At 41.3% G+C, this 26,633-nt stretch overlaps 1 protein-coding gene across 1 annotated transcript in view; it reads left to right on the top strand.

Annotated features, from left to right (window-relative positions):
* The first annotated feature begins 644 nt into the window (after positions 1-644).
* Positions 645-26,633, top strand: part of ABHD17C (abhydrolase domain containing 17C, depalmitoylase) — a 30,934-nt gene continuing 4,945 nt past the window's right edge. Inside the window, exons 1-2 of the mRNA XM_063412353.1 lie at positions 645-1,901; positions 24,524-24,703. Of these exons, the coding sequence (XP_063268423.1) occupies positions 1,369-1,901; positions 24,524-24,703 (713 nt within the window). The 5' untranslated portion in view covers positions 645-1,368. The remainder of the gene's footprint in view (positions 1,902-24,523; positions 24,704-26,633) is intronic.

Here is a 26,633-nt window from a genome sequence, read left to right on the forward strand (position 1 = left end):
AGCAATTTGCTAATTTATTCAATGAATTATTTGGGATACGGATCATTACCCCGATTTTCTAAGGAAATGAGGCTTCTGCAATTGCACCATTTTAAGTTTTCCGTGGTATCTCTTGAAACCGCCGACAAATCCAGAGATCCTCCAGAGATTTTGAGCCTGGGGCGCACAGCTCGCCCGGCAGCCGGGGAGCGGAGCATTGTGCACTGCGGAGCAGCAGCTCCATTGGCATTGCTGCACAACTCGAGGAGCGATGCTCAGGGCCGTGCGGAGCCCCGCACGGGGCTGGGGCTGGCACTGTCCCCGGTGTGACCGCTCAGGGTGCCCCGGGCCGGGGCTCCCCTCACAGAGCCCTCACAGGGCGCGAAATGGCCCCCGCGCGCGCCGCCGCTCGCCCCCGGCCCCGCCGCGCACGCGCGAGGGTGGGCGGCCGGCGGAGGGCTTTGGGGGGGGGTCCCTTAAAGGGCCCGGCGGCGGTTCCTGCGTCCCGGCCGGCGCTGCGGGACCCGCTCCCGCTCCTCCCGCACCTCCCGGCGCCCCGCCCAGGCGGCGGCGCTGCGGGCGCGGCCGGGCACAGCCCCGCACCCGCCCCGGCACTTGCGGCGGCGCCGCTCCTCGCCCGTAACCCGGAAGCGCTGCGGCGGCGCGGAGGGGGAGCCGGGACATGGCCGCTGCCCGCTCCTGCCTGCGCGCCGCAGCCGGCATGGCCCTGCCCGCGGCCGCGCGCGGCTGAGCCTCGACCTTGCCTTCCCCTTCCCCTCGGGCCCTCCTCATCCTGCTCCTCGTGCTCCTCTTCCTCCTCATCTTCCTCCTCCGCGGACGCTGCCGGGGCCGGGCCGGGGGCGGTGGCGCTGCGGGGGCCCCTCGCTGCCTGGCGGGGCGTCCCGGGGGCCGGGGCGGAGCGGGCGGAGCCGCGCGCGGTGCGGGCTGTGCGGGAAGGGGCTCCCCTGGATCCTGCATGTGCCGTGCGGGGGGCCGGCTCCGGGGCTGGAGCGCCTCACTGAGCCGTGGCATCGGGGAATTCATTTTGTAAATGTGTACGTGTGGCTCATGTGCTGCGAGGGGGGTCTAGGTCGTGTTTTGGAGAGTTGCATTTGCTGTAGCGTTAGTTGTGGGGGGGGTTGAGGGCTGGCTGTAGCCCATCTGTGTTACGTGGGGTTGTGTTTTTTGTTCGTATAAGCAGTTTGCAGGCTTTGAAGAGCTGCATTGCTGTTCCTGAACTGTAGTTCTTGCAAGGTTGCCATTGTTTGCGTTCTGGGAGGGCAGCTGGTGGCCTCGCAGGAAGGCGGCAGGTCGCGTCGGAGGAGGGCTCTGGGTCGGTTCCGTGTGACTTCTTTCCAGGAGGGGTTTAGCTTTTCTCCGGCGTCTCTGATGCCAGAACAAGGCCCCAGAATGAACGGTTTCTCTCTGGGCGAGCTGTGCTGGCTGTTCTGCTGCCCGCCCTGCCCCAGCCGCATCGCTGCCAAGCTGGCCTTCCTGCCCCCGGAGCCCACCTACACCGTGCTGCAGCCCGAGCAGCAGCAGGAGCCCGGGGCGGCGGCCGCGGCGGGCACCCCCACGGGATCGGGCACCTGCAGCCTGCACCTGAGCGAGCGGGCCGACTGGCAGTATTCCCAGCGGGAACTGGATGCCGTGGAAGTGTTCTTCTCCCGCACGGCCCGAGATAACAGGCTGGGCTGCATGTTCGTTCGCTGTGCCCCCACTGGCCGGTACACGCTGCTCTTCTCGCACGGTAATGCTGTGGACCTGGGCCAGATGTGCAGCTTCTACATTGGCCTTGGCTCCCGCATCAACTGCAACGTCTTCTCCTATGACTACTCTGGCTACGGGGTGAGCACCGGCAAGCCCTCTGAGAAAAACCTGTATGCAGACATTGATGCAGCCTGGCAGGCCCTCAGGACAAGGTAAATGGATATTGGTGACAAGGTATTTCTGTATCTCCCTTTAATCCTAGTAAGTCTGCACGGTTAACCTTGCTGAGCGGAAGGGAAGGGTTTGTAAATGGTTTCAGCTACTGTGGTGGCCTCACCAGATGTTCCATGAACAGCTACAGTGTGATTTACTGGATGGCTTCATTTGCTAAAATGATGGAAAATCCTTCATCCTTTGGCTTTTTCTAGATTTAGAGGATTATTCAGCTGTAATTTGTGTTAGCCATTGCTTCACCATTGAAAATCTCCATCTTGAGCAGGACATATTGCATTGGTTGCAGTTTGAGCTTGCAGACTGCAATAAACCTGTTGTTCGACACTTGCCTGCCATGTCTACACTTAGAGGTAACCCAGGCGAGCCAAAGCTCTGACTGAATTGGGCAGCAGCCTTGGCTAGGGATTACCAGGAAACTGCTGGTGTGCATGACATGTTTGGGGTTTCGTGCAAGCTCCTGCAACATAGATGTCTTTCTCTTTGGCCTCCAAACAAGTGTTATCCAATGAGTATGGTAGTGGGCTGGAAGGAAAAAGTGTTGACGTCTAGAAGTAGAGCTGGGGTTTCTGCCAGGAGATGCCAAAGTATGTGGCATCCAAAGGGATGGAGCAAGAGTGAGAAGGCTCTGGCAAGAGGCAGCATGGTGAGTGGAAACTGTGAGCCCTTGGCTTCTAGAAAATCCTGAGCTGCTGGCTCTGCCTCCTTGCTACAATTGATGGCCGTCCCTGGGCCTCGTGCTTCTGTCCACAGAAACCATGAGCTCTTTTTGCTGTTGCATAAGTGGTTCTTAAAGTATGACCTCACAGAACATGTCCTGAAAGAAAGAGCTTTAAAAAGCTTAAATTGTAGTAGGCCAAGAGACAAGAGCGATGAACATTTTCAGTTCTTGGCTCTGGCATTGCATAGACAAACTTGGCTTGCGTGAAATGCGTATTTAATGTCTATCTTGGGGATACGTGCCAGTTTCAGAAATAGTGACAGGAGTTGTTACTAATTTAGATAATTGGCTTTGCAAGAATCCAGGGATTGGTTAGTTGTGGAGTCCAAATGCCTTTTGACATTGCTCTGCCTAAGTCAAACAAAGAGCGGGGGGAGAAAGGTGTAGGGAGAAATTATCCTTGCACAGCATGTGTTCTGTCTGCTTGGTGAGCAAACCAGATTCTGGGCTTGTTTTCCAGGACTTTAAAAAAGGTTTGTTTCCTTGAATATAAATAATATGGTCTTATGTAAAGAAGTAATTTTGATATGCTCTATGCATAATAAATTATTAAGTGCCATACAACACATACGGGTGATGTAAATAAGGTTCAAGGGAGGAAAAGTGCTATGTCTAAACCAAGCCTAGTTAATGTTCATCCTTCAGTTGCTGTGTTTTCTCTCTGTTTCACTTGATGTTTTGGTGATCATATTATTTTATTTAAACCTTTGCAAGCTCTGAAAAAGCACTTTCACATCTGCCCGGCGGTGCTTCTTTGTAGGCCCAGAAACAAGGGGTTCCTTCACTTCAGTCTTTTAAGAAACCTGGTCCAGTACATGATGCCAACACGTGCCCAACCTGCTCTAAGAGGGTTGGGCTTCTTCAATAAAAGTATGACTGAACAGGTTTGTAGTTTTCCATTAGTGTCCCTTCAGTGGTTTATACAAGATCTAGGCTCTGCTTTCCACCTTAACTTGAGGTTTGAAATTTCCCAACTCCTCTGCCATGTTTGTTAATCCCACGTTTTAGTGTACCTTGAGAGTACAGTTAGAGTAGTTATCATTGGTCTGGTTTGTAGGAGCCAAAAGCCATTGGAATTGGGTGCCCAGGGAAGAGATGGCATCACCACCCTTGGAATAGTTCAAAGGTTGTGTGAATGTGGCATTTGGAGTGTGGTTTAGTGGTGAACACAGTGGTACTGGGTTAATGGTTGGACTCGATGCTCTTTGAAGTCTTTTCCAGTGTTAACAATTTCGTGATTCTACGATTACAGTATTTTAGGTGCCCAGTAAAGAATTCGGTCACTGTAAAGTGTTAGCTTCAATAGAAAGTTAATTCTATTAACAGATGACTGTGTTTGTAACAGGTATGAGCTGAAACCTTACTCTTTCTGCTGATGAATTTTCCAAGTAACAGTGTGAACTTTACAAGACCGATCATTTGCTAGTCCTCAATCCAAGTGGCTCACGACTAAGTGAAATATTCTGCAGCAGAAATACCAGTATGCCTCTTGAGGTAAAATGTCATGTTACAGGATTCCTGCTGCAGCAGTTCCTCAGTAGCTCCAGGAGACTGTGTATGCTTTCATGCTTAATGCAAATTCCTGGCGTTTGGCCTCCAGTCATATGGTAGTGAACTGTAATGCAAAGTTAAAAGTGATGTCTTAAAATAGAGGTTTACTGTGCCATCAAAAGCATTTAGTCATCTGTGCTAAGTTCTGTGGGAAGCTGTTGCTCTTCTGAATCCACCAGACGTTCCACCTGGCAGCAGAAAGAAATCATTAAAATGTTGGAAGTCTGAAACTCTTTTCCTTTTAAATTGTGCCTCTGAAGTACCACTGATACTTTGCAATCATTAATTTATCGGTGTCTTTTGAAATTTGCCTTGAGGAAGGTGGGGATTAACCTGTGCTTGGAGAAAGCTGTCAAATTTTAGAAACGATGGTGAGCTGGCAGGGGTTGCCATGATGGCTGCAGATTCTGACTGTGTTTTTTCAAGGTCCTGGAACAAGGATCTTGCTATCACATACATGTTTAGAAATCAAACCTTACATAACAAATGATTATAAAGCTATCTGAAAATGGTGGATGAAAAAATAAAATCATCAAATTCTTTTGTTCAGTTTCAGTTATCAGCCTATCTTTGCAAACTATTCTCCATTCTTTTAGTCTTTATAAAATAAATAATTTCCCCTGATTTAAAGGAATTCAGTATTTCTTCTTAGGAGTATACTATATCTTAAAGGATAATTTTACTGTTTTTGAATTCTGTCTTTCAGCCCAGTAAAGATGTTGACATACAATTTGGTTCCCTTAAAATGAATTTTTATAGATTTTTCTTCAGAGGCTGTAATTGTAGATTTGATTGTTTTCATTCCAGTATCAAGTATTGATCAGTAATTCAGTCTTTTATATGTATTTTTCTCCACTTGATTAACAAATTTCCATCTGATATCTCAGTGTTTCTCAAAAAGAGTTTTCTGTCTTATTGCTGCAGGTCATATTTTTGTAAGTGTTTTATTTTAGGCAGATTGGACTGATTTTGTTCTGTGTCAAAATCAGAACCAAATTGGAGAGAATGTGTATCAGACTGTCTTCTCTCATTGTCCATGTGGTTTTAAGTTGCTGCTTTTTGTTCAGATGTGTCTCTTATCCTAATATCTGATTGTCTTAATGCAACATCTGTACAAAATGACTTGATTGTTCTCCTCTTCCCCCCCTTTCCTGAATCCTACATGGGAAGGCTGAACTTTCTAACACTTTTACATTAAGACAATGTACAGTACTTAAAAACAGGATGCACATGTAGGGCTTGGGTTCAGTGCAGAAGAACAAAACCGTGGCTGCTTTGTCGATCACATGCTATTTATATTAAAATCAATTTGTATGTTCCCTAAAAATTTGGAGAAGGTTGGTGAAGTGTTTTAAAATCCCAGTCAAAAGAAAGAAGGCACTGCTGCCCCACTCCCTCTTCTTCTGTAGTAAAATATCAAAGAGCAGAACCTGTTGGTCCATCTTTTGGATCCTGAAAGGAAATGAAGAAAATGTAATTAATAAATAGTTTAGAAGAGCTGTTCTTGTTGCATTTAACAAGGTACAGCTTAATTTGTTTTTCATGGTGCACAATATAAACTAATTTTTAAGCTTTTAATAAATGATAAATGTTATTGTAATGTTTAAATCTTTAATTCTCAAAAAAGGTGCATTTGAATTTGTCTTTCAACCCATAGGAGAGCATTGGTTCAGTTTTAGTTTCCCTAATGCTTCTTGGTCAATACGATATGATGAAAGGAATTGAATTGTGAAGTTTTGTAGTAAAATCCACAGGCTTTTAATCACTGGGTAGCAGATAGAATGTTCAAATAGTTTTTTAAACTGTTTTGCCAAATTTAATGTTAAAAGAAATGCACACCAAAACTTTTATTATGCAGGAATTTTGTTCTTTGTGGTGCTGATTACCAGATTATTGCTGTTTCCTGTGTGGGAGCTGGTGGAGAAGTCTTACATTGAGTAAAATCAGGAAACACACCTAATTGGATTAGGCCAGAGTGATAACTAATCTTCTGAGGTTGTGTCAGTTTAGTTGTCTCCATTCTGATGTGATGAGGCGCTTACAGCTTCCCAGGTGAATGACAACTTCGGGGTTTTTTTACCTTGCCTAATCAAAACAGTCAATTTCTACTTTAACTTTCTTTGCAACAGAATCTTCTTTCACCAGCACCATATTTTGTGCATGATCTAAGCCAAATTCTTTAGATTAGATGCTTAAACGTTTTTATCAAAAGTTTCCAACTGAATCCTGACGTGACAAAGGGCAGTGCTTGGCAGAGTCACAATTAATAGTCCTTACTAATAGGAATTAATAGCGTTTCCTTTCTTCATGGAGCATCACCTGGTAGATTGTGCAGTCATAGCAGCTTTTCAGTAATGTTGTTACAATGTCTCCAGAGCATTGTTTTAAACTCCTATCCTCTAAAACTTAACTTACTCTACCTGCTATGGTCAATACTTCAAGAAAGGCTGCATATAGCCTTGAGCAAAAATAGATACATACACAACCCTCTGCTTTTTAATCTCTGCAATGAGCAGAGATTCATTCAGATGATGAGCATCCTTGGGACAAATACCAACAACTGTTCAAAACAGGTGCTCTGATGTTCAAAGTCATTCAAAATGTTTACTGAGCTTTGGTGTTGTATTACGTCTTTTAGTCACTGAAGTAAAAGTAGTTTTGTTAAATATTTCCCTGTTTCTGTCAGGACTACAAGATCAAAGCTTGTTTAAAAAGGAAAAAAAAGAGGAAACTTTTCACTTTCAAGGATGTTTTACAACTGGTGTTATTTGGGAATTAAATTAAGCTGCCAAAGAGCCTTTGGCTAACAGTACATGCTCTCCTGAGTGTGGATAGTCCTGAAATTCAACTGCCTGAACTGGAGAGATTGGTTTACCCTGATGTACAAAGGTTGTAGGACCTGGTTCTCAGCATCATCAGAGCATTGAATATAGAAGATTCCTAGAGGAACATATTGTTAAACCCTCCATGCTGAAGTAACTGCTCTTTAGCACTAAATTACATGAAGTGCACAGGAAAGGCATCTTTTCCTCTCTAGATAGAGAAGTGTCACTTTTTGAGGCTGAGCTGATGGTTGCTCTGCCTTGGCTGTTTGACCTGTGCATGTTGCTGGTAGCTCTTAGATTTGTTCAGTTTGTTCTTGACAGGGGAGTGTGAGCTGGACTGTGTGAACCTCAATGGCTTTGCTCTGAAGCCAGGGTCAGCCTCCAGTCCATCACAACCTCAAAAAGAAAAAAACCTTCCAAAATTCACTCTTTACTCCCTGTTACTCTGCTACTTAGAAACATTCCGAAGTGCTGCGCTAAGTTCACGCTGGTTCATTAGTTGAACGTAAGTAAAAAGAACAAGAGAAAAATGTAGCAGTGCTGCCCAGGACTGTGGAAATGGCTAGGTGGAAACCACTTCAGGGTAACAAATGGTTATCTGCCAGCAACTGGCTTTGTGGGAAAAACTGACAGTCAGCAAATGGATATTGCTCTTTCCATACTGAAGGAAGAAAACAGGTCCTTTGCAGTGTTTTGGGGTTTTTCAGTCCTTTGATGTTTCTTCATGTGGAGATGGACTAGTACAAGAGCAGTGGCAGGTATTGGCTGTTTGGAGCCTGACTGCTGGGACTAAAGTCTGAATTTCCTATTTCCTTTTAATATGATGTGTCAACGTGATGATACTAACTTTTCATCCCTGCCCCAAACCCACAAGTTCCACAGTTGTATTCTCTGTTGGTTTTAAGGCCAACAGTCTCAAGATTATGCAGCACTAGTAAAGAAAATAACCAAAATCCTGTGTTATTTGTTCTTTTTTCCTGAAAGCTGATAATAAATTTAATGAATAACTAAAATCCTTTCTGGCCCCCTTCACAAATTTAAATAAATTACAAGGCTGCATTGGAAGCAGTTGAAATGAGTCACAAAACAAGGTGCAGATGTGTTGTACCTAGCGTGCTTGTATACATTCAGGCTTGCTTTTGCCAAGTGCACATAAGAAGATCAGAAATATTTTCCTGTGGATTAGGAGATAGCTTCAGTTGCCACTGAACTTGAGAGGAGTTAAAGCCTACTATGTACAAGATGATGGGTTCCTTGTGTTTTCCTGACTCTAGGGAAAAACATCTTTTTACAATTTTTGAATGCTGGTGGCTCTTAGGTATCTGAAATGAAGTGATTAAGAATTAGTTTTTGTCTGAGTCTTAAAGCTTGGGTTTGTATGGCCTAAAATACAAAACCAAACCAACTGATAGACAGTATCTCCCTGTATCTCCTGTGTCAGTTTGTGGTGGATAGTTGAGATTGCTGCAGACAAGCACTGGTGAATTGAATAAGCAGTTTCAGTGACCCGTTTGGTACTGCTTCATCTTGACTGCCCTGCTTTCCAGTTTTTGGATGAATGACTTATACTGGTCTTGCATGCTCAGCCTGACATCTGATGATGAAGCTCAATTTCATTCCTGACTAAAACTGAGTGTTTTCTTGGCAGTGTGGGGTTTTTTCAGTGTGTCAGGTTTAGGAGCAGTGGGAAATGTGGGATTGCAAACCCAGGAAGTGCTGTATGAACACAGTAGAATAAAGATGCTTTTAACAGAAGGCTGAGAATGTGGAATGGGATGGATGAATAGTGCAGTGTCAGCTTAAGGACAGAGGAACATCTTTGCATTCTTTATTCCAAGGGCTAATTTGAGAAAAATGGGTTACTGTTATTTGCACATTAAGCTCTGCTGCCCACAAACAATCACAGAAAGGTGCAGGCATAGGTCAGTTGTATAATGACAGAGTTATACTGGCATTATCTGTATCCATATCTTTATATTTTTAGCCAATTTGTTAGCTTTACAGAACAAAGGTTCTCCTGTTAGAATTCAACATTGTGGTTGGATTTGCTGATTATGAGACCAAATAATACAAAGGCACAAAATTGGGCTAAACAGCTGGATCTGGCTCAATGCCCACCCACCTTCCCACCCTTACTTTGATGTCTCCTGATAAGCACATGCATGTCTTTGGGAAAATCCCTATAATCATGAATTAAATCTGTAACCTCTCAACTTTCAAAAAGGGGAATTCCATGTGGGTTAACAAAAAAAAGAATGATGTTGATGTGGAAGATGAGGTTTTAAGTTAGTATACTTGCCTTGAAGTCTAAAGGGAAAAATTTAAATGAGAGGTAACCTCAAAGTATTGCTTCTGGTTTTTATTTTGTGTTGCAAATTTGTTAGAAGACCTTCACATATGCTTTTCTGACAGTAATATTATTTATTGGTACAGTCTCTTGAAGTTCTTTCTAGGTGTACCTTCAAGATGAAAATTCTGTTTTCAGCTGTTGTTAGGGAATTGATTGTCACGTTAGACAGTTTGGGCTATGTTTTTAGGAAGATTAGTGTTCCTGTGCCTTATTAAAAAAAGCCTGCTTACGTATAGAAATGTTACTTTAAGAACTTTGACTCATGGGAGCCTTATTTATCAGCCCAGGCATGCTGCTAAATGAGCTGCATAGCTCAGTGTCTGGCAAGTGACCCTTCTTAAGGCATGCAGTGCCAGCTAGAAGCTCTAAGATACTCTTTTTATTATTTTTTTACAGGATACTGCTACATTTCTTATGATCCCAGTATGTTACACCAGTAAATTTTAACTCTGTTCTATGGCATGGCCATTTCTTTCTGTGTGCAGCAGAACAACTGTGGGATTATGGATAATGGGAGCCAACAAAATTTAAAGGTCTAATTCCAACTTCAACACATTTCTCAGGAAAGCACTCTTTAATAGTATGGCTTGAAATGTTTCTCCTTTAATAAGGTTGTTTATAATGGGCTTTGCTCAGATTAGAAAACCTTTCTAAACATTCCTAACTTTTAGTTAGCTTTGCTATGAATGTCCTTACAGGGCTGGAAAAATGGTGTTCAACATCAGCAAAGGAGCAAAACCAGCTGGTTTTTTTTCCAGTATGCAGATAAACTGAGATTAGGTTTGGATTATTTTAGTATTATTCCATGCATCTTAGTCGTTCTTTATAATAAATTAAACAAGACATTTTGTCTTAACTGCTACACTATACAATACATTGCAAGCCTTAATAATATGCAAAATTAAAAAAAAGCCAACAACAATACAAAGTGAACTTCTTTTGAGCGCTTTATAACCAAAATGGTGTGTAGAACTATTTACACTTTAAAGGAAAGTTTGAGAAGTTGACTTGCTGCCTTAAGCATTGGACCAGTTTGGGCAGAACTTAATCATTGTCTCAACTCTGTACAAATTTGTCTTCCCCAACATCTGATGAGTTTGTTTAAGTGAGAATTTGGCTGTAGGACAGCCTGGAGAAAGTGACATCTTTTAAGAAAATGCTCTTGGTATTTTTTGGTTAGAACTTCATTTCTCACAAAGGTGTTTGTATGTTTAAGGGTTGTTTTGGATTATTTTTTGAAAGAAGTAGCTAAGTTAGTATAACATTTACTTTGGAGGTGTTCCCTGGACAATTCTTACCTCGAGGCAGCTACTCAAGAGCCAGTCTGTTTCCTCCTTCTGCTAACACTCAAATGTACCTCAGCTTGCATATTTAAGTTGTAGTACACATTTTGTTTGTAGTATATTTTGTTGTAGCTGCCTACTGCAAAAAGCTCGTCCTTTTCTGGTAAAGCACGGGCTTTAATGTGTGTTAATGTTACAGAAAAAGTTACTGTTTCAGTCTGGGTATCTCATCAAGTGCAACAAACTGTAAAAGTGCCGGAGTTGTGGGAAGAGGCGGGGTAATGTTTCAGCTACAGTTTTGCTATTTTTATGCATAGGGTTTATGAACGTAACCTTTGCTCACACTGGTTAATAAATACACTGGGAGTGAACCATGTGTTGCAGGCAGCGCTTTCTGATGCAAGAAGCAGCGCCCTTTGAGGAGTCAGTACAGCAGTTGAAGATGTTAAGTGGGGTTTTAACCTTAAGCCTGGCCAGTGAGCCTAAAAGGTTTTGACTTGCTGTATCTCTGCCAGCTTCCAACCTTCTGTTTCTCTGATAGCAAAACCCTGTGCCCTCTGCCCTGAACTCCTGCTAATTATTCATGTAAGGTGATGTTCAAGTCTAAAGACTGCCGTGCATAGGCCCAGTACAATTAGTTCTTTATGCCCTCTTTGAAATTTATACTAAAAATCAATCTGATAATGCAGAAATGACTATCTGTAAAGGAATACAGGCACAAAGTTGGCTTTTAGAAAAAGAAATTGTTCTAATCTGTATTTACATTAATAAAAAATGAAGATGACGGAACATACTTGAAGATAATTTGGATCTGAAATTTTTGATAGATCTTGAAAGATAATATTGTCATAAATCCTGAATGTTCATAGAGTTTTGTAGAGAGCGAGTGGGTTGTAAAGTCTCCTTGATTTATTGAGTTCATTTTTTTCCTAAGATGAAGGAATCTGGTGCCAAATATCCCACCCTTCCAAACTGGATGTCCTTCTGTCAAAGCTCACCTAAGATCTCTAGATCATTTTGTGTAGAACATTGAACAGACACTATTGACACAAATAGGATCTGGCACCTCCCAATTATTTCAGGAAATTACTCTTTCTATCCAAAAATCCACTTTAATATTCATAATAAAGAACATAAAACCTAAGTACCATGGCTATTTCTTACCTGGATATAGTTCTACATTTGTTGCATTTCAGCAGCAGATGAAATTGCACTAAAGATTATTATTCTCTTTGGTTGACTTTCACAACAGTATTTTATTTTTCTTTTTTTTTAGTACATAAATTTGTGTGTTAATTTGAAATAAAGGTAGCAGTGTTAGCTTAAACTTAGCTCATTTAATTGCTGAAATTTTGAGGGGCAGAGGAGGATTTAGCAGGCATTGTTTGTTGTCTGCTACTCTGTTTTTCATCTTACCACTATTCCTGGTGTTTCTGGGCCATGTGAACTGTGTTCTTTCCTGTTCTTCTCCACAGAACTGGCCAGACTTCCTCCTAAAAAAGGTTTAAATTCTCATTCCCTATTTCTCTTATGCCTCTCTCTTGGAAACTTGTTGGTATTAGGAGAAAGGAGAACAATATATCCATTGGAACTGTGCAGAGCAAAATAGGAAAAATGTGGATTGGGGGAGTAAAGAGTAGTAGCTTGTAACAGCAAGTGTCCATGTTGTGAAATGGTGAACTGCAGAAAACCTACATGGCCAAATGCCAATTTGGGTAGTAACCTAGACATTAATACACTTCTTTTCCAAGCACTGTGCTGTTATCTGCTATTTCAAAAATAGAAACCCCAGCAGTACAAGACTTCTTTATACTGTGCTGGTTTATTGGGAGGCATTTAAGTGCCGGTGTGGCATGGACTGGAATTGCTAACATTTTTTCCTGCATAACCAGTTGTTCTGTGGTGATACTGCATACAGTCAAGCAGGGGGAGGCTATATGTTTTACAAGGGCTGTGTCAGAGACACAGGCAAATAGGAGCATGAATAAGATCCAGAAGCTGCTTTTCTTCTCATTTTTATTTTTTTAAATTTCTAAGATGCAGCTGCAGATGGGTTTCTACCTTTAGCATCAGCTGAAATAATGACCTTAAGTGATTGCATTAACAGTTGTCCTTCATCCACTTTGAGGTACTTCTGCTTCTTGTAGCATAGCTGGCAATTGCTTGGTAAGCGTCCATTTCTGAGAGCAAAAAGTTAACTAGCAAGAAATCTTTCACTAAAAACACTACAAAAGCAGTTGGCTCTGCTAACACTAGGTGTGTTGGCAGAAAACAAAGTCTCCAAGTCTGCTGTTTGATCATTGTTAAAACCTCTTGATTTTCACAATCTGGGCAAAATGTCTTTTACTCCAGTGATCCCAGATAAGACAGCTGCATAAGCTGAACATGTGTATATGACCTGGTTTCAGGACTGAATTTTATCATCTGAGTTTCAGAAAGCTGGTACGTTTCTAGGTGTACAGATGTATTCTTCCCATTTTTTAGAATAAGATTTGTTACTTTAGGACCGATTAAATTTACTGATGCTTAATCATTAAAGCATTACTGATGCTAATATCATTAAATGCAGATATGTTTCTGTAATAAATTACTTTTTTGGGGCTATCTTTTCACTTTCTTAGCACAAGTCAGATTTTATAATCACTTCAACCAAACAGAAGTACACAGAAGAAACTTCAACTCTGTGCTGAATTTTATTGTACAGAGTTCTAAGTAGTATTTACTGGGAGAAGGGAAGAGGGATTTAGTCCCTGGGTTTGTGGTGATAAAGACTGTGGCTAGGAAATTTGATTTTTAAGCTCTGAACTAGTTATCAGTGGTCTGCTGTTCTAAAACATATGGCACTGTTAATCCTGGTGATTGCTATATATTTTTTTAATCATCTTAGGTTTATATTGACTGTTACTGGGGGTTGAACATTGATTGTGCTAAAAGTTCATTAAAGGAACATGTGCAAGATGAGGATGCTTGGAAAGAAAAGAATAGATGAGTCTGATTTAAAAGTCAAGAGTGCCAATATAAAAATGGCACAGAAAAAAACAACACAGAGGTTTTCTTGTCTCTGAAAAGACACTGGATTAATCTTTTCAGGTAATAAACTGCTTTCATGAAATGACTGTCATCTTCCATTTGTCACGTATTGTTCTTGATATTTGCTGGAATATTTAACGAATCCACTTGAAAATGGATAATTGAGCAAGACAGAGACTCGTCAGGAGAGTTGTGTTTTTCTGCAAGGCTGTGAATTTGGCACTTTTTGAAAGCAGATGTTTAAACATATGCAGATTCACGCTGTGACAAAGCTCAGTGTTTTGAGCAAATAAAAAATTGGTATGTGTTTTCTCCACTTACCATGGGGTGGGGAAAAATAGAGGTTACAGTGTCATTTATCCAAGCAGGATTTTCTCCTATTTATAATTCACGAGACATGTCATTGCAGAGGAAGAGCCTATTGTTTTGATTCTTAAATCAAAAGAAAATACTGTCTTTCTTCGAGTCTGTGGAAATGGTTAGAGTAACTCAGAGAAACACCAAATGTTTCCAGGGAATTGAAGGACTGTCCAAGCAGGATGTACGGCCTCCTGGATAACACAAACCATGCCACATTTTTACTGGGCTTCTCTATAGAGTCCTTCAGTGTTTGAGATACTGCATTTCTCTGAGAGGAGCTCATTCTTACCTAATAACTTAGTTCTTCTACAGTGCTTAAGCATGTTAATGTAAGTCTATAAAGGAGACAGAAATCCTACTGCCAGCTGAGTCATCTTCATACAATGCTGGCTGCTAAAAGGCTCATGTTCTGCGGACAGATGCCTTCATCTGCTGTTGATTCTTTTTAGGAACATTGGAGCAGTTTGCTGCCATGGATCACTTTTGTATCACAACCTCTCTGCCGTTCTTGTTCTCCATCCTGCCTTTCTGCTCTCTCATCTCTTTTTTGTTGGAGACTCAAATCATTGCCTGAGCTACTCTAATGCTTCTGCGTGGAGGAAATGTTGTATCCAGTTTGTCTGCTTGCATTCCTGCGAGGTCTTATCCATTCCAGCTCCTGTGTAATCCTCTTGGACTCCAGCTCTGGTGCTCTGTGGGAGAGACAGCATTCAGATTTGCAGGGGTCTTTGAAGAACAGTGTGAAAATGTCGGCTGTAATAGGATTTTGGATATGAGCACCTGCTGTTTGTGTAGACAGTTCAATTTTTTCTTTGTTCTCCTCTGTTAGCATTATGGAGGTAATACTTGAATCTTTTCTCTTTTTACCAGCTTGTGTTTTAGATACAGCTACAGTTGTCTGTAAGTGATGTAAGGAAAATGCTGTATCAGTGCCACATATTTCACATTTAATGGCTTGTCAGCTATATTAAATAATCGTAGCAAAACCAAGTCATTTAATGTTGCTAATATTTGAGAATATGAAGTTCTTAGTAAGACCTGTAGATGAAATAGCTTTTACTTAAAGACTGAGACACAGACAAAATTACAATAAACAGATAAAAGAGCATGCAAAAGGAAGGCAAGAATGGAAAGAAGCACAGACAACAAACAAACTACAAAGCAGAAGCCCTCCACACAAAAGAAAATATTTTGAATTCAAAGAGCAGTAGAATTTGTTACCTGAACAGTTCAGGGGCCGAGATCTATAGATATATTTGAGTGCTCTGCTTTGTCTTTTTTTCACCTAATCTTGCAAATATTAGTCTCCAAAGTATTAATTCCAGTGTGGGTAAACCACTTAATGCTGCTATAGCATCCAGGCAACTAACTGCCTTCAGCTGAATTTCCAGATATACGTCTAATTTAAGATCCTTAGGTCAGGAATAGCTTTTTTATGAAGTTACAGTGTGACTAACCAGCTGTGCAAACCTGGTAAGACATTTTTGGTGAGCTTTGCAGTTTGATCCATTCCAGCCTAGGTTAGTCTTGTTTCATTCTATGCTTATACAGTTCATTTTCACATGATGACACATTGAAAGAAGACTTAACTGGAGCCATTTCTTTTTGTCTTGACTGTCCTGGTTTGTGCACAGTTATTCCCTGTTTTGTGGGCAGCTGGGGTGTAGCTGGTGGAGGGGGAGAAATTCAGACATGGGTGGAACAAGCAGCAGGTCTGGTCAAAAGCCACCCTACTCCTCCCATGAATAATCCCAGCTCATGAGTCAGAGCTTAAGCCTTGCATGGGTGCAGCTCATGGCAATTAGTGCCACAGCAGGGTGGCCTCACCTCAGCGAGGTGCTTTAGGTGCAGGGGAAGGGAAATACACCCAGAAGTTGGTGTTTGATGTGAGGAGTCCTGGCAAGAGCAGAGACAGAGGTCGGAGGGGCCTCAGTGGAATTGGAAATTCCTCAGATGGAAATACTAGCAGAAGAAGAAGACAGTGCTCCTGAACAAAAATGCTTTGAGAACTGTGGAAGAGCTGCAAGATTGTTTCCTCCAGGCTTGTAAAGCCTCAGTTTCCCAGTGCTGAGCCAAGGCTGGTGAGGAGGGTTATGTGATGGGCTTGGGAGGTGAGCCAAAATGCATTGGCTCACTGTGAAATTTCAGCTTCAGGAATAAGGCAAGGCTCTCCAGTTTGGAAGTAGTTGAAATCAAAGAAACAGCTATGAAAGCACAAAACTTGTGGGAATGTATAACCAGTATTAATATTTGCACTCAGGTTTGCTTAATGTCTCCTAGGGAATCCATTTCTGTGTTAGTTGACACAGACTTGTTTTAACTGAAGTCTTTACATTAAAAGATAATGGGTTGATGTACATGGATATCATTAAATCTTTCTTGTTTTTCATAGCAACCCTTACTAGGTGCACAATTTTAGGGAGTAGTTTACCTTATTTTTCAGGTTTTGAGTGTAGGATGCCCCAAAAGTGCAGCCTTTTTGCAAAAGTAAAGATGATTGAAGTTTTAATGTCACCTCAAGTGTTGTGAGGAGTACACTCATCTATCTTAGCTCTGTTATATTAGAGCATAGGTTATGTGTGCAGTTGAAGTAAAAATACCTCAGCAAGAGAGAAATGAGATAGACACTGAGGGTGAAGATATTGGATTCCTTCAGAAGCTACTGTAGGAAGAGCTGCTCTGTGAAAGTAGCTCATTTTTTTTCTACTGTGTCAACTTATTTAAATGTACCTGAGAGAATGACTGTATAGGTTTTGTACACTGCTTACAGTAAAGAGTATATACCAGAAGTAGCTGGCTCAGTATTTGTGCATTATTGATGCTGTGGTCATAAAGATAGTGCTCAGTGGCCAGCAAAAGTTTTAAGTCTTCTGTATTCCAGGTTTATTTGCTACAGAGCATGTTAATTAAATGCAAAATACTTCATGAAAGTTAACTCCAGTGCTCTATTTTTAAAATAACTGGAGTAAAAAATTCATTTTATATGCCATTTACCTGTTGTGTCATGGGACTAAATGGTGTGAATCAAGATTGGTCTAAGAAAGCACTTTGGAAGAAGCAGGAAACTGTGATGAGTAGAGAGCTCCCATGTTTGTTCAAATTCAAAGCTATAATCTTGGACCAGTGCTGTCTGCAGAACTCCAGTTGATTTTTGAGGGTGCTAAAGCAAAGAAAGTTTGGGGCAGTGAGAATTATGTTTGAATATATCGTCGTGTTTAGGTCCTATTTTCATTAGCTTCTTGTATTTCAACTTACAGTAGGTTTGGTTTGTATTTGCTCATATGATTAGAGAAATAAAACAACCCCAAACATTTAGAGGTGGTTATTTAGGAATTAATTTAGGAGGGTGCTCACTCTCCCTCTCATTGCATGAATGTGCACTGAGTTTGGAGTGTTATTCTCCTTTTGTCATAAAGCAGTGGAATAGTGAAGGTAGGAGTTCAGCAGGTGGCTGAGCCACATCATTGCTCGTTTTTCTTGGATGTTTTACAAGAGTCCTTTTTGCTTGTCAGTGGCCTTCTTGCTTTCACTCAATATGAAAGAATTAATGCTTGTAGGAGTTAAATTATTCTATTACATCAGCATGCCTGTGGCACAAGTTCCTGCTGAAATTTCAGTGCACATTTAATGAAAATTCTGTTTCCTGCTTCCCTGCTATCTAGGGAAATAAAAAACCAAACAAGCAACCAAGAAAAAAAAGCCCAACAAACTCTCAGTCAGACAGAAGCAACTGTTCCAAATCTGTTTGTTGTTTATACATAAAACTGCTAGTTTGTGTGGTAGATAAATGAGAAATCTATCATAAAGCAAACACCAAAATCGGTATCCTGGGTTATTGTGGTGGAGAAAAGTTATAAATGCAGTTGAGTCCTTAGTATAAGAGAAAACAAGGGAGGTTTTACTTTTTAGCTCCTTAAAAACATAAATAGATGTGCAAACACGGGTTGCCTATCTTTTGCCTGGGGGAAAAGGAACTTCCTTGTAATGGTGAAGCTGGGGAAAAAAAAGGAAGGGAATGGATTTACTGTTCAAGAGCACTTGGCTTGCTCTGAGGCCTGAGCAGTTTTACTTCAGTCAGAGAAGGTGTTTCCCACTTTGAAACATGACAGTTTCAGGAGTCTATGTTTGAGGCACATGAACAAAAGGTGACTTAAAGCTGTATTTCAAAGAGGAACAATTTTTAGACAAATTAGTATTATTTGGATTAAAAAAAGAAGTCGCCCAGCTGTCACCCCAAAGCCACTCAGTGCAGATTAGCATAATTCAGTTAATTTAAAAGGTAATCTCATTACAGTTTGTACTTGAGAATGCCATGAAATACCATTTACCTTTACCTAGCCTGGTTGTTCAGGGCAAACTTGCAGTGGCTTCACTCCTCAGCAGTGTGTAGATCCCTGCTTTTGTCATGAGCTCTCCAGTGATACTCAATATCCTTGCCAGGACTTGGCTGAACTGTGAGCACTGTTCTCAGTGTTTGATGACAGATTGCTGATTGTCACAGGATAGTAATCAAGAACCAGTTGCAGTGATTTCATGCTTTGGTATAATTAAGTTACTGCAGGGCAAATCATCCTCCTTAGAAGTACCTAGAAGTTGCTTTCACTTGATTAATTTATTATTGATAAGAAAAGAGGAGCTGGTACATCACTGGATTAGTGCTGCAGTCACAGAGTCCAGCAAGCCTGTAGGAGTGTGATATTTACTAATAACTTCCAAAATTGGCTGTAAGAGGACATTTTCAAGAGTCAGAGGTTCGTTCTGTAATTCCACTATCACCTTATATTGGTTAGCCCTGGGGTTTCTCCATAGCATAATCAAATATCTGGTGCAATAGTAAAAATAATAGTGATATAAAACTGTGGTGGATTAAATTTCTCTGTCATCCATTTAAATTATTTTGAGAGTGAACACATTTGTGGAATTAATTGTCTGTTCCTGTGACTGTGTGCTGGGACATACGCCAGAAAAATTGGTCTCTTTTGCAGCTTTATAAGCCAGAATACAACCCATTTTTGGCTCCTAGCACCATGAAAATGTGATGTGAAATAGAGTGTGGTGTACCTGAACTTGAATTGCATAGTACTTGTAGGCCTGGAGAGGAAGAAGATGAGAAGGAGGAAATCTCATGATTTAAAGAGTCAGTGTCAGTAAAACCGTAAAGAATTTTAGACCTATGTTTGTGTGAATTCAAGGAAACTGGAGAAACTGGCACAGGGACACTTTATGTGTGCCAGGGTTTCCTGTGAATCTCGAAATCTGATTTTTCTCATTTGAGAGTTGTTACGGTTAACTCAAAAAATCTTTAATCTAATGTCTTCCTCTCAATTTAGTGTTGGCATTTAGACTGAAAATCTGCTGTAATTTCTCTGATATTTTGGCTGACATGCTGGAGTGGCACTTGCTGAAGCACAATGCAAAATTCAGTGTTTTGTTCCGATGTTTTAAGTTTCTTGCAATAATCATTATTGAGTAAGTTGCTGGTGTTGACTTATTTTAATGTAAAAGTCACATGACAAAATCATAGTCAATATATGCAATTTGCATGTGTGACTTAATTGAGGATTTTTGTTTTTCTTTCTACCCCCCCCCAAAATTAGATTTTTAGATTCATACAGGATTAAATAGCCACTTTTTTCTGAAAATATACATGGTTATCTTATTTATGATTATGATGCTAGAGAATACCTATCTGTGGTTCTTAACAAGTGATCTAAATTCCTCTGGATTGTTAGAGATAATGCATTTTGAAAAGATGATAAATAGTATTTTGTGACAAATGGGTTTGTGTAAACAGAAGGAAACAGGCTTGAATAGGTTATGAAGAGCTGAGCACCTGTATGTTCCTGTAAAAGTGCTCTAGAAGTCATTATTTCCTCCAAATTGGGTCATGATTTGTGTTATTCCTGATGTATGCTGGATTTTCTTTGTGTCTTGAAAATAATTTATTTTGTGGATGTTTGCTGGAGAGGGGGGTGCCCAGTTTCAGACTCAGTCCCCTTGTGAGAATCCAGAAGCTGGTTACCTCATTTTCCTGGCCTTGTAAATTCATGTACTTTGTGTTGTAAGGAGGAACTCGCCCATCAGTCCCTACCTTGGTTTAGTGGCAGTCAAACACTAAGTCTCAGCAGTGTTATGGAGTGGGGTTTGTGCCATCAAAGTGCTCTGCTTAAGCAGTTTCTGAAAACTCATTTATTGCTGTTGCTGTATACAGGCTGCTCTCTATGCTTTCCTGTTCAGGTAAGGGATAATGGGACAGCAAATACCGTAAAAATTCAAACCGAAAATACAAGGTGAGGTTAACTTCATGGATTCAGTAAAAAAAGGAGTGGCCTCATTAATATGTATTTGGCACTTTTGAGGACTGGCAGCTTTGGCTGTGAATGTTGCAGGGGTCCAGCTGTGACACATCTGGAGTCCTTGCAGCAGCATTCCACTGGCGCTCTCCACTGAGCAGGGAGAGAGTAAAAACAGCAGTGGTAACATTTCTAGCTCTGTGGCTCAAAGCTGGAGCCCTGGGGAGAGGAGGGGTTCAGAATCTTAGGCTCACAATTAAAGATGCTTTGAGATAACACATAGTTTGCACGTGGTGCTGTCATCCAGGAAGTCTGAGGTGCTTTGCATGGCCATTGATCATCGTTGATGTTGTATGAGGAAACTGAGGAGGGACATGGCCCGAGCCACACCCAAGCTGGGGAGCTGGAGGTAGTGTCTCATCCTCCTTTGCTGTGCTCTGTCAGCAATATTCCCACTGATCTGCTGGCATGACTGAGGTCTCTTATTACTCTGTGAAGGAGTAAGTCAAAGAGTTGGGGTGTGGATTCTTAATACTCAGCTTCTGTGCACACAGCTCATGCTAGCATGGGGAGACCAGAATTGCTGGTTAACCTCATTTGTATTTACTGAGGCAGTAACACATGGGGAAAAACACCCAAACTACTGTTATTATAGACTGTGGAGTGTTTGGGGGCCTTAGCTGGATCTGGCCTGAAGCTCCAGGTACAGAGAGCTGCCCTGCTTGTGAAGGTTGCTGGGGTTTTTTTCTCCACACATAAATGAAAATGTGTAAGCCACACCGTGTGCTTGTGGGTTATTGAGACTAAAATAGGCTGGAGAACTTTGAGCTTTACCACCTGTGTTTGTGGGTAAGGGAGAGCAGAAGTGCTTGCACCATTTGTACAGCAGTAGCTGCACATCTCAGTAATGGAGTTTCCTTTGGGAAAAAAAGTATGCTTGCCCTTTTTTCTTCTCTTTTTTCCCCCTTTGTGAAAGCAGAGTTTTGCATATGGCCATGGTAACTGAGCTGTTTCCTGCTTTGGCTTTGCTGAAGGCTGGTTTCCACATTGCTGTGTTGCCCTGCCTGTTTAGAACTCTCTGATGGGGCTCCACCGGAGAAGTGCCCAAGCATATCCAGAAATTTTCCTTGGCTCTCCTGCTCCGTCGGATGGAGCTCTGTTTCCACAGAGACCAAAGCTTGTGTGTTTCAAGGAAGTTATTTTTAGGAGCTGCTGTTTAGCTGGTGGAAATACTTTCTTCCTTAATAGGAGAGCAGACTGTAACAGGATTCCTCTTTTTCCAGAGTGTCTTTTGCCTTCTTCTGCCATGTTCTTTCCCTTTTTCTTTGTCACCCAGTTTCCCTGTCATTGCCACCTTCTTACCCATGTCTGCTCTTCCCCTCTTCTCTTTCACTTTCTGTATGACTGCTCCTGTTGTGTAAGGGTCTAATACAAGGAAGTTTGCAGAGAGCGAGGGAGGGACCCAGCCTCTGCTTTAAGAATGTTGTGTTTTACAGATAAAGCCCCCAGGTGGGTTTGTACCTGGGCTGAGTCACCACTGGGCAGCGTTTGTGAGGACAAAGAGGATCTCGGAGCCAAGCCCTGGCCCTCAGGACCTTGCACAGCTCAATTATTCATGACCTTCACTCATGGGTTGTCCTGTGTCCTTTGGCCTCATGATAAATAAATATTACATGTAGCTGTTTCTGCTGATGTTTGTGGTAAGCTCGATATCTCACTTGCTGAGTGATGACCTAATGGTAAAGGGTTTCAAAAGATAAATCTGTTACAGTAACTCTTCTGCCTTGAAAAGGGGAACTGCCCCTAAATAAAATAGCCCCAGAGATTATTTTAGTTGTCAGCCAGTAGGAATGTAAAGCAGAAAAGACACTTGCTCTGATAGGCCAAAAGTGCACTAACTCATATTTTAATACCCTTTTACAATTATTTGTTTTGTCCAGATTGTCACGTTTCCTTTCTGTGGAGTGGGATATTGAATAGCTGTAGTGATGAAGGGCTGCTTTAAGTTTAGATGTATCTCTGGGCTTTTTTAATGATGCTATAGACTGTCTCTGACTTTACCTGGCATAGTATGAAGCAGAGTACCTATTGCCACAACAGCAAGGTACTCCCCTTACAAAACGAGATGTTTTCAGAAACAAAATAGCACCAGAAGGAGGGAGTCTAAAGCAGATCAGTGTTGGAGAAAATTGCCACACTAAGGCAATTAGATGTGTTGAATTCTCTTGCTGTTCTATGCTGTCCTGTTATCTTGTGATTCTCATTCAAACATCTGTTTCCACATTCTGCTTATATTGTAAACCTTTTAGAAAGGAAACCTCACATTTATCACGATACCACGGGTCAGGATGGCATTGCAAAACCTACCAGCATTAATATCATTCCAAGCCCACTGAAATGCCGTGTAGGTGATCGTGTTCCAGCCCTGTCTTCCTGTATATCCCTGATGCTGATGCATTTCTGCCTGTCTCTAGTATGATGCAACAGCTGGCAGATAGGCTGGATGCATGTGGTGGCTTTGGGGTGCATGCCTCCAGCCCTCCCCATCCAGCAGCTGGAACAAAGTCTGGGATGACAAGACCTTGTTCCAAGGTCCTGTTAACAGAGTCAACCAGGCCCTGCTGTGTGCTGGACCATATCTGACACTAAGGGAGAAAGAAAATCTGCTAAAAGAGCTGCACAACATCTCTTTAAAAACATCAGGCTGTGGCTGTGGTGACAGACCACCAGCATCAGCTGCTGCTTGGTTACCAAGAGGATACAATTTTACTCCTGAGAGATATTTTTATACAGTTGCTTATTCATATAACAGTAAATGCCAAAAGCACCCTTATGCTCAGCAATATAAAAACACTAAGAAAACTTCAGTTTCACAGAGGCTACAATCCAGTCTAGTTATACTTCATCATGAAACAAGGCAGTCTTGACAGCCTGTAATTGGACGATTAGTAGTGGATTATTCTTAATTTTAATTATTAATTGATCTTTCTTCTATTGTAATTATCTCTTTTGGCACTTAACAAATAATTTAGCTGCTTGAAAGTCAAGTACTCTCCAGGCCTGCCATACATCTTGCAAGCAGCTTTGCAAGGAAATTGAAACCCTCCAGGTGTACATGGGGTGCAGCCTAAGCTGCAGGGTTTGCTTTTTATTGTCACAGCAATGACCACAGGACTGTAGGTGGTGTAGACTGTCAAAAAGACGTGTTTTACACAAATAATTTTCTATTAGAAATGTGTTCTCTTCTGCATTCCATTATACAGCTTGCAATGGGAGGTGGAGTTAACAGAGAGAAATCTTCTGGGTAAATACTTTATAATTGAGTAACAGCTTTGATTTGCAGCTTTCCTAACAAGTTCCGGTGGCCAAATACTCTTCACTTTTTCCTATCCACTGTCACCTCCTCCTGTGCCCCTTCCAAATGCCTTTCTATTTTGCATATATTAAATGAAAACTGAATTAGTCTCATTCTCAGCTTTTTTTGCAGTGTGAAGCAGCACACAGGCTGGGAGAGTTTCATAAACTGGATGGGAATATTTGGGAGCCATCCAGGACTGGCTCTGAACCCTGCATTTTATGGAATGATGTATTTTTATAGTTACAAAATAACCTTGACATGTCTTAAACTGGCAAAGAAAAATGAGGAATATTTTAAACTGATCAGTGGCTGGTAAAATGAACAGAGCTGTTGTCTTTGTGTCACTAACAAGGCAGTTTTGTCTTCTTATTCCAACTGCATGGAATTAAAGGTGGGCAGAGGAATAACTGTCTTGTTTAATGGTGGAAGGGCTGTTAGCCTTAGGACATCCAGCTGAAATTCCTGAGAGTGACTCTGGGTAGGGGGGAAGTCTCATTTATAATTTGCTGTGCTGTGGAGTGAAAGACAAGAGCTGTTCCTGAAAAGGTGAAGATTAATGACCAAACTGCCATTCCTTCTTTGAGCATAGCTCTTTTCAGCCTGTGTAGCATTTGGGTTGTTTAATTTGCTGGACTATTTAAAATTTAAACTTGTAAGTTCATGTCTCCTAGGAATAGATTTTAAAGACTCACAATAGATAAGGAGGAATACTTTGTGTTTTATCCCTCTCTACTTCTGTTGGTTTGGTTTCTGCATCTGTGATGTGAGATTGATGTGAAATGCGTTGTGTTATGGCTTTTTTGTTTTAAAGGGATCTTTCTTTTCTCTGCAGGTATGGTGTGAGTCCTGAGAACATCATCCTGTATGGTCAGAGCATTGGTACTGTCCCGACTGTAGACCTGGCGTCTCGGTACGAGTGTGCAGCTGTGATCCTCCATTCTCCCCTGATGTCTGGGTTACGGGTAGCTTTTCCTGACACCAGGAAAACCTATTGCTTTGATGCTTTCCCCAGGTGTGTATCACTGCTGCACAGGGGGTTTTTATACTCACTGTGCTCTGTAGGTGTTTAAAAGGGACTGGTAGTGTGAGTAGAGACTTCTATTTGTTTCTCCCTGGTGGGGATCTTGTAGGAACCTAATTTTGCAACCAAAACAAAGTTCTCCCCCTCTCATCTTTAAGATATTAAGCTTGTTTTAAGAAGCTCTAGAAAACTATATACAATTGTTTTAAGATAAAATGTTTTCTTTTATAGTCTAGTTTTCACCAGAAAAACAATTGCAACAGACCTGGAGTACCCAAATATTTGGGAATGGTAGAGGTCATGGGAACAGCAGATATTCTGGGAATCTTTTGGAACTTCTCATTTGGTGCACTTTAAGTTATGAAAGAATATGAGAGGGGAAGCCATTCTCTCTATAGCAGGGCAGTGGGAGAAGCACAGGTAAAAAGCTTAGTGGTCCATGGAAGGGAGGAGATAAAACAGATGCTCACTAAAGTCGTGGTCAAAATTTGGCTTTACTTCAGAAAGTCATGCTTATAATAAGTATAGTAAGGAATATTCATTGCATTTCTGATTTGTTTTATTTTGGTTATAACAGATTAAAATTAGCAGCTGTGGGAGGCCATAGGTATAAATCTGTATGCCAAAACAGCTGGAAGGAATGATGATGAAGTAATAGTGGCTCTCACAGTCCCCATGTTTAAAATCCTTACAAATAGGTTATTAGTTAATTAATTAACTTGTTGGAGGTGCAGACTGAATTTGAAGCACTTATACTCCAGCTCATTCATCATCCTCAAACCTGAAATCCAATATTTACAAATGCATCTGCGAGAGAGGAAAAAACAAAGCCTTAAACATAGCTCTGATTACAGAAGTAACAGTGATTAGCTGTTACCAGCCAAATCAAATAACATTTTTAAAAAGAAAAGTGGGAAGGGGAACAGTGACAGCAGATGTGCTGCAGCACTTGAGTGTTTTGTTCTTGCCCTACTGAGCTGTTCACTGCTGTCAGTCTGACTTCCCTGGTACTGGGAGCAGTGAAAATAAACAGCAGTGCACTTTCTGAATGTGTGCAGCTCAACTGTCTGTCTTCACAGTGGGAAACAAAATAGTTCTGTGTGCACCTACAGTGAGTTGCTATTATGTGCATTTTATGTTGGGACTCCACAAGAATTTGGTCTCTGTAGATTTTCTAGCTGCAGAGCTGTGTGGCTGAGAATACTAAGTAAGGCTAATGTGCAGTTTAAATACTGCTTTATGAGTCGCTGAGTTGGCAATGGGACACCTTCCAATTTTCTGCAAAATATAAATATTAACTGGCTTAATGGTCTGTGAATATATGTGAAAAAAAAATTGTTTCATTATATGAATACTGAAGTGAAAGGGGCTTCCTACAATAAACGAGAACTTAGTGTCTAGCCACAAAAATTATGCATAAACATCTCTGTAGCTGTATGTAGCTGATGGACCTATTACACCAGACCTTTCATGGGCTTAAAACTTCAGTTTATACAGCATATTGATTATAAAGTATTTACATTGGGCTGTGATACTAATTTTGGGATGAAAATTGTGGGGAAAAATAAAATTTGAATTATTCTGATGTCTCTTTTATGTTGAGATTTTTTTTTTTAGCATAGTTGCACACAGCTCAAGTTCCACACAGGAAAAGTGAAATGAGGCTGCATTTTAATTTTAGATAGTACCTTAAATGGCATGATACCTGAGGGGGTTTTTGAGAGGTATAGAGACAGAGACAGAAATGTGTTTACACTCAGCTCTTCACTGGAGTACCAATGGTAGTTCTCTAGAATACTAAATGCTGAGGTTTGTAAGTATGAGGCTTAGTGCTTCAGTTTACATCTTTTTAGTTAACTTTATATTTCCATAGAACTTTTTTGAACCTGTTTTTAAGTCAGGGTATGCTGGCGTCTGTATT

This window comes from Prinia subflava, chromosome 15 (assembly GCF_021018805.1).
Source record: "Prinia subflava isolate CZ2003 ecotype Zambia chromosome 15, Cam_Psub_1.2, whole genome shotgun sequence".
Classification (NCBI taxonomy): domain Eukaryota; kingdom Metazoa; phylum Chordata; class Aves; order Passeriformes; family Cisticolidae; genus Prinia; species Prinia subflava.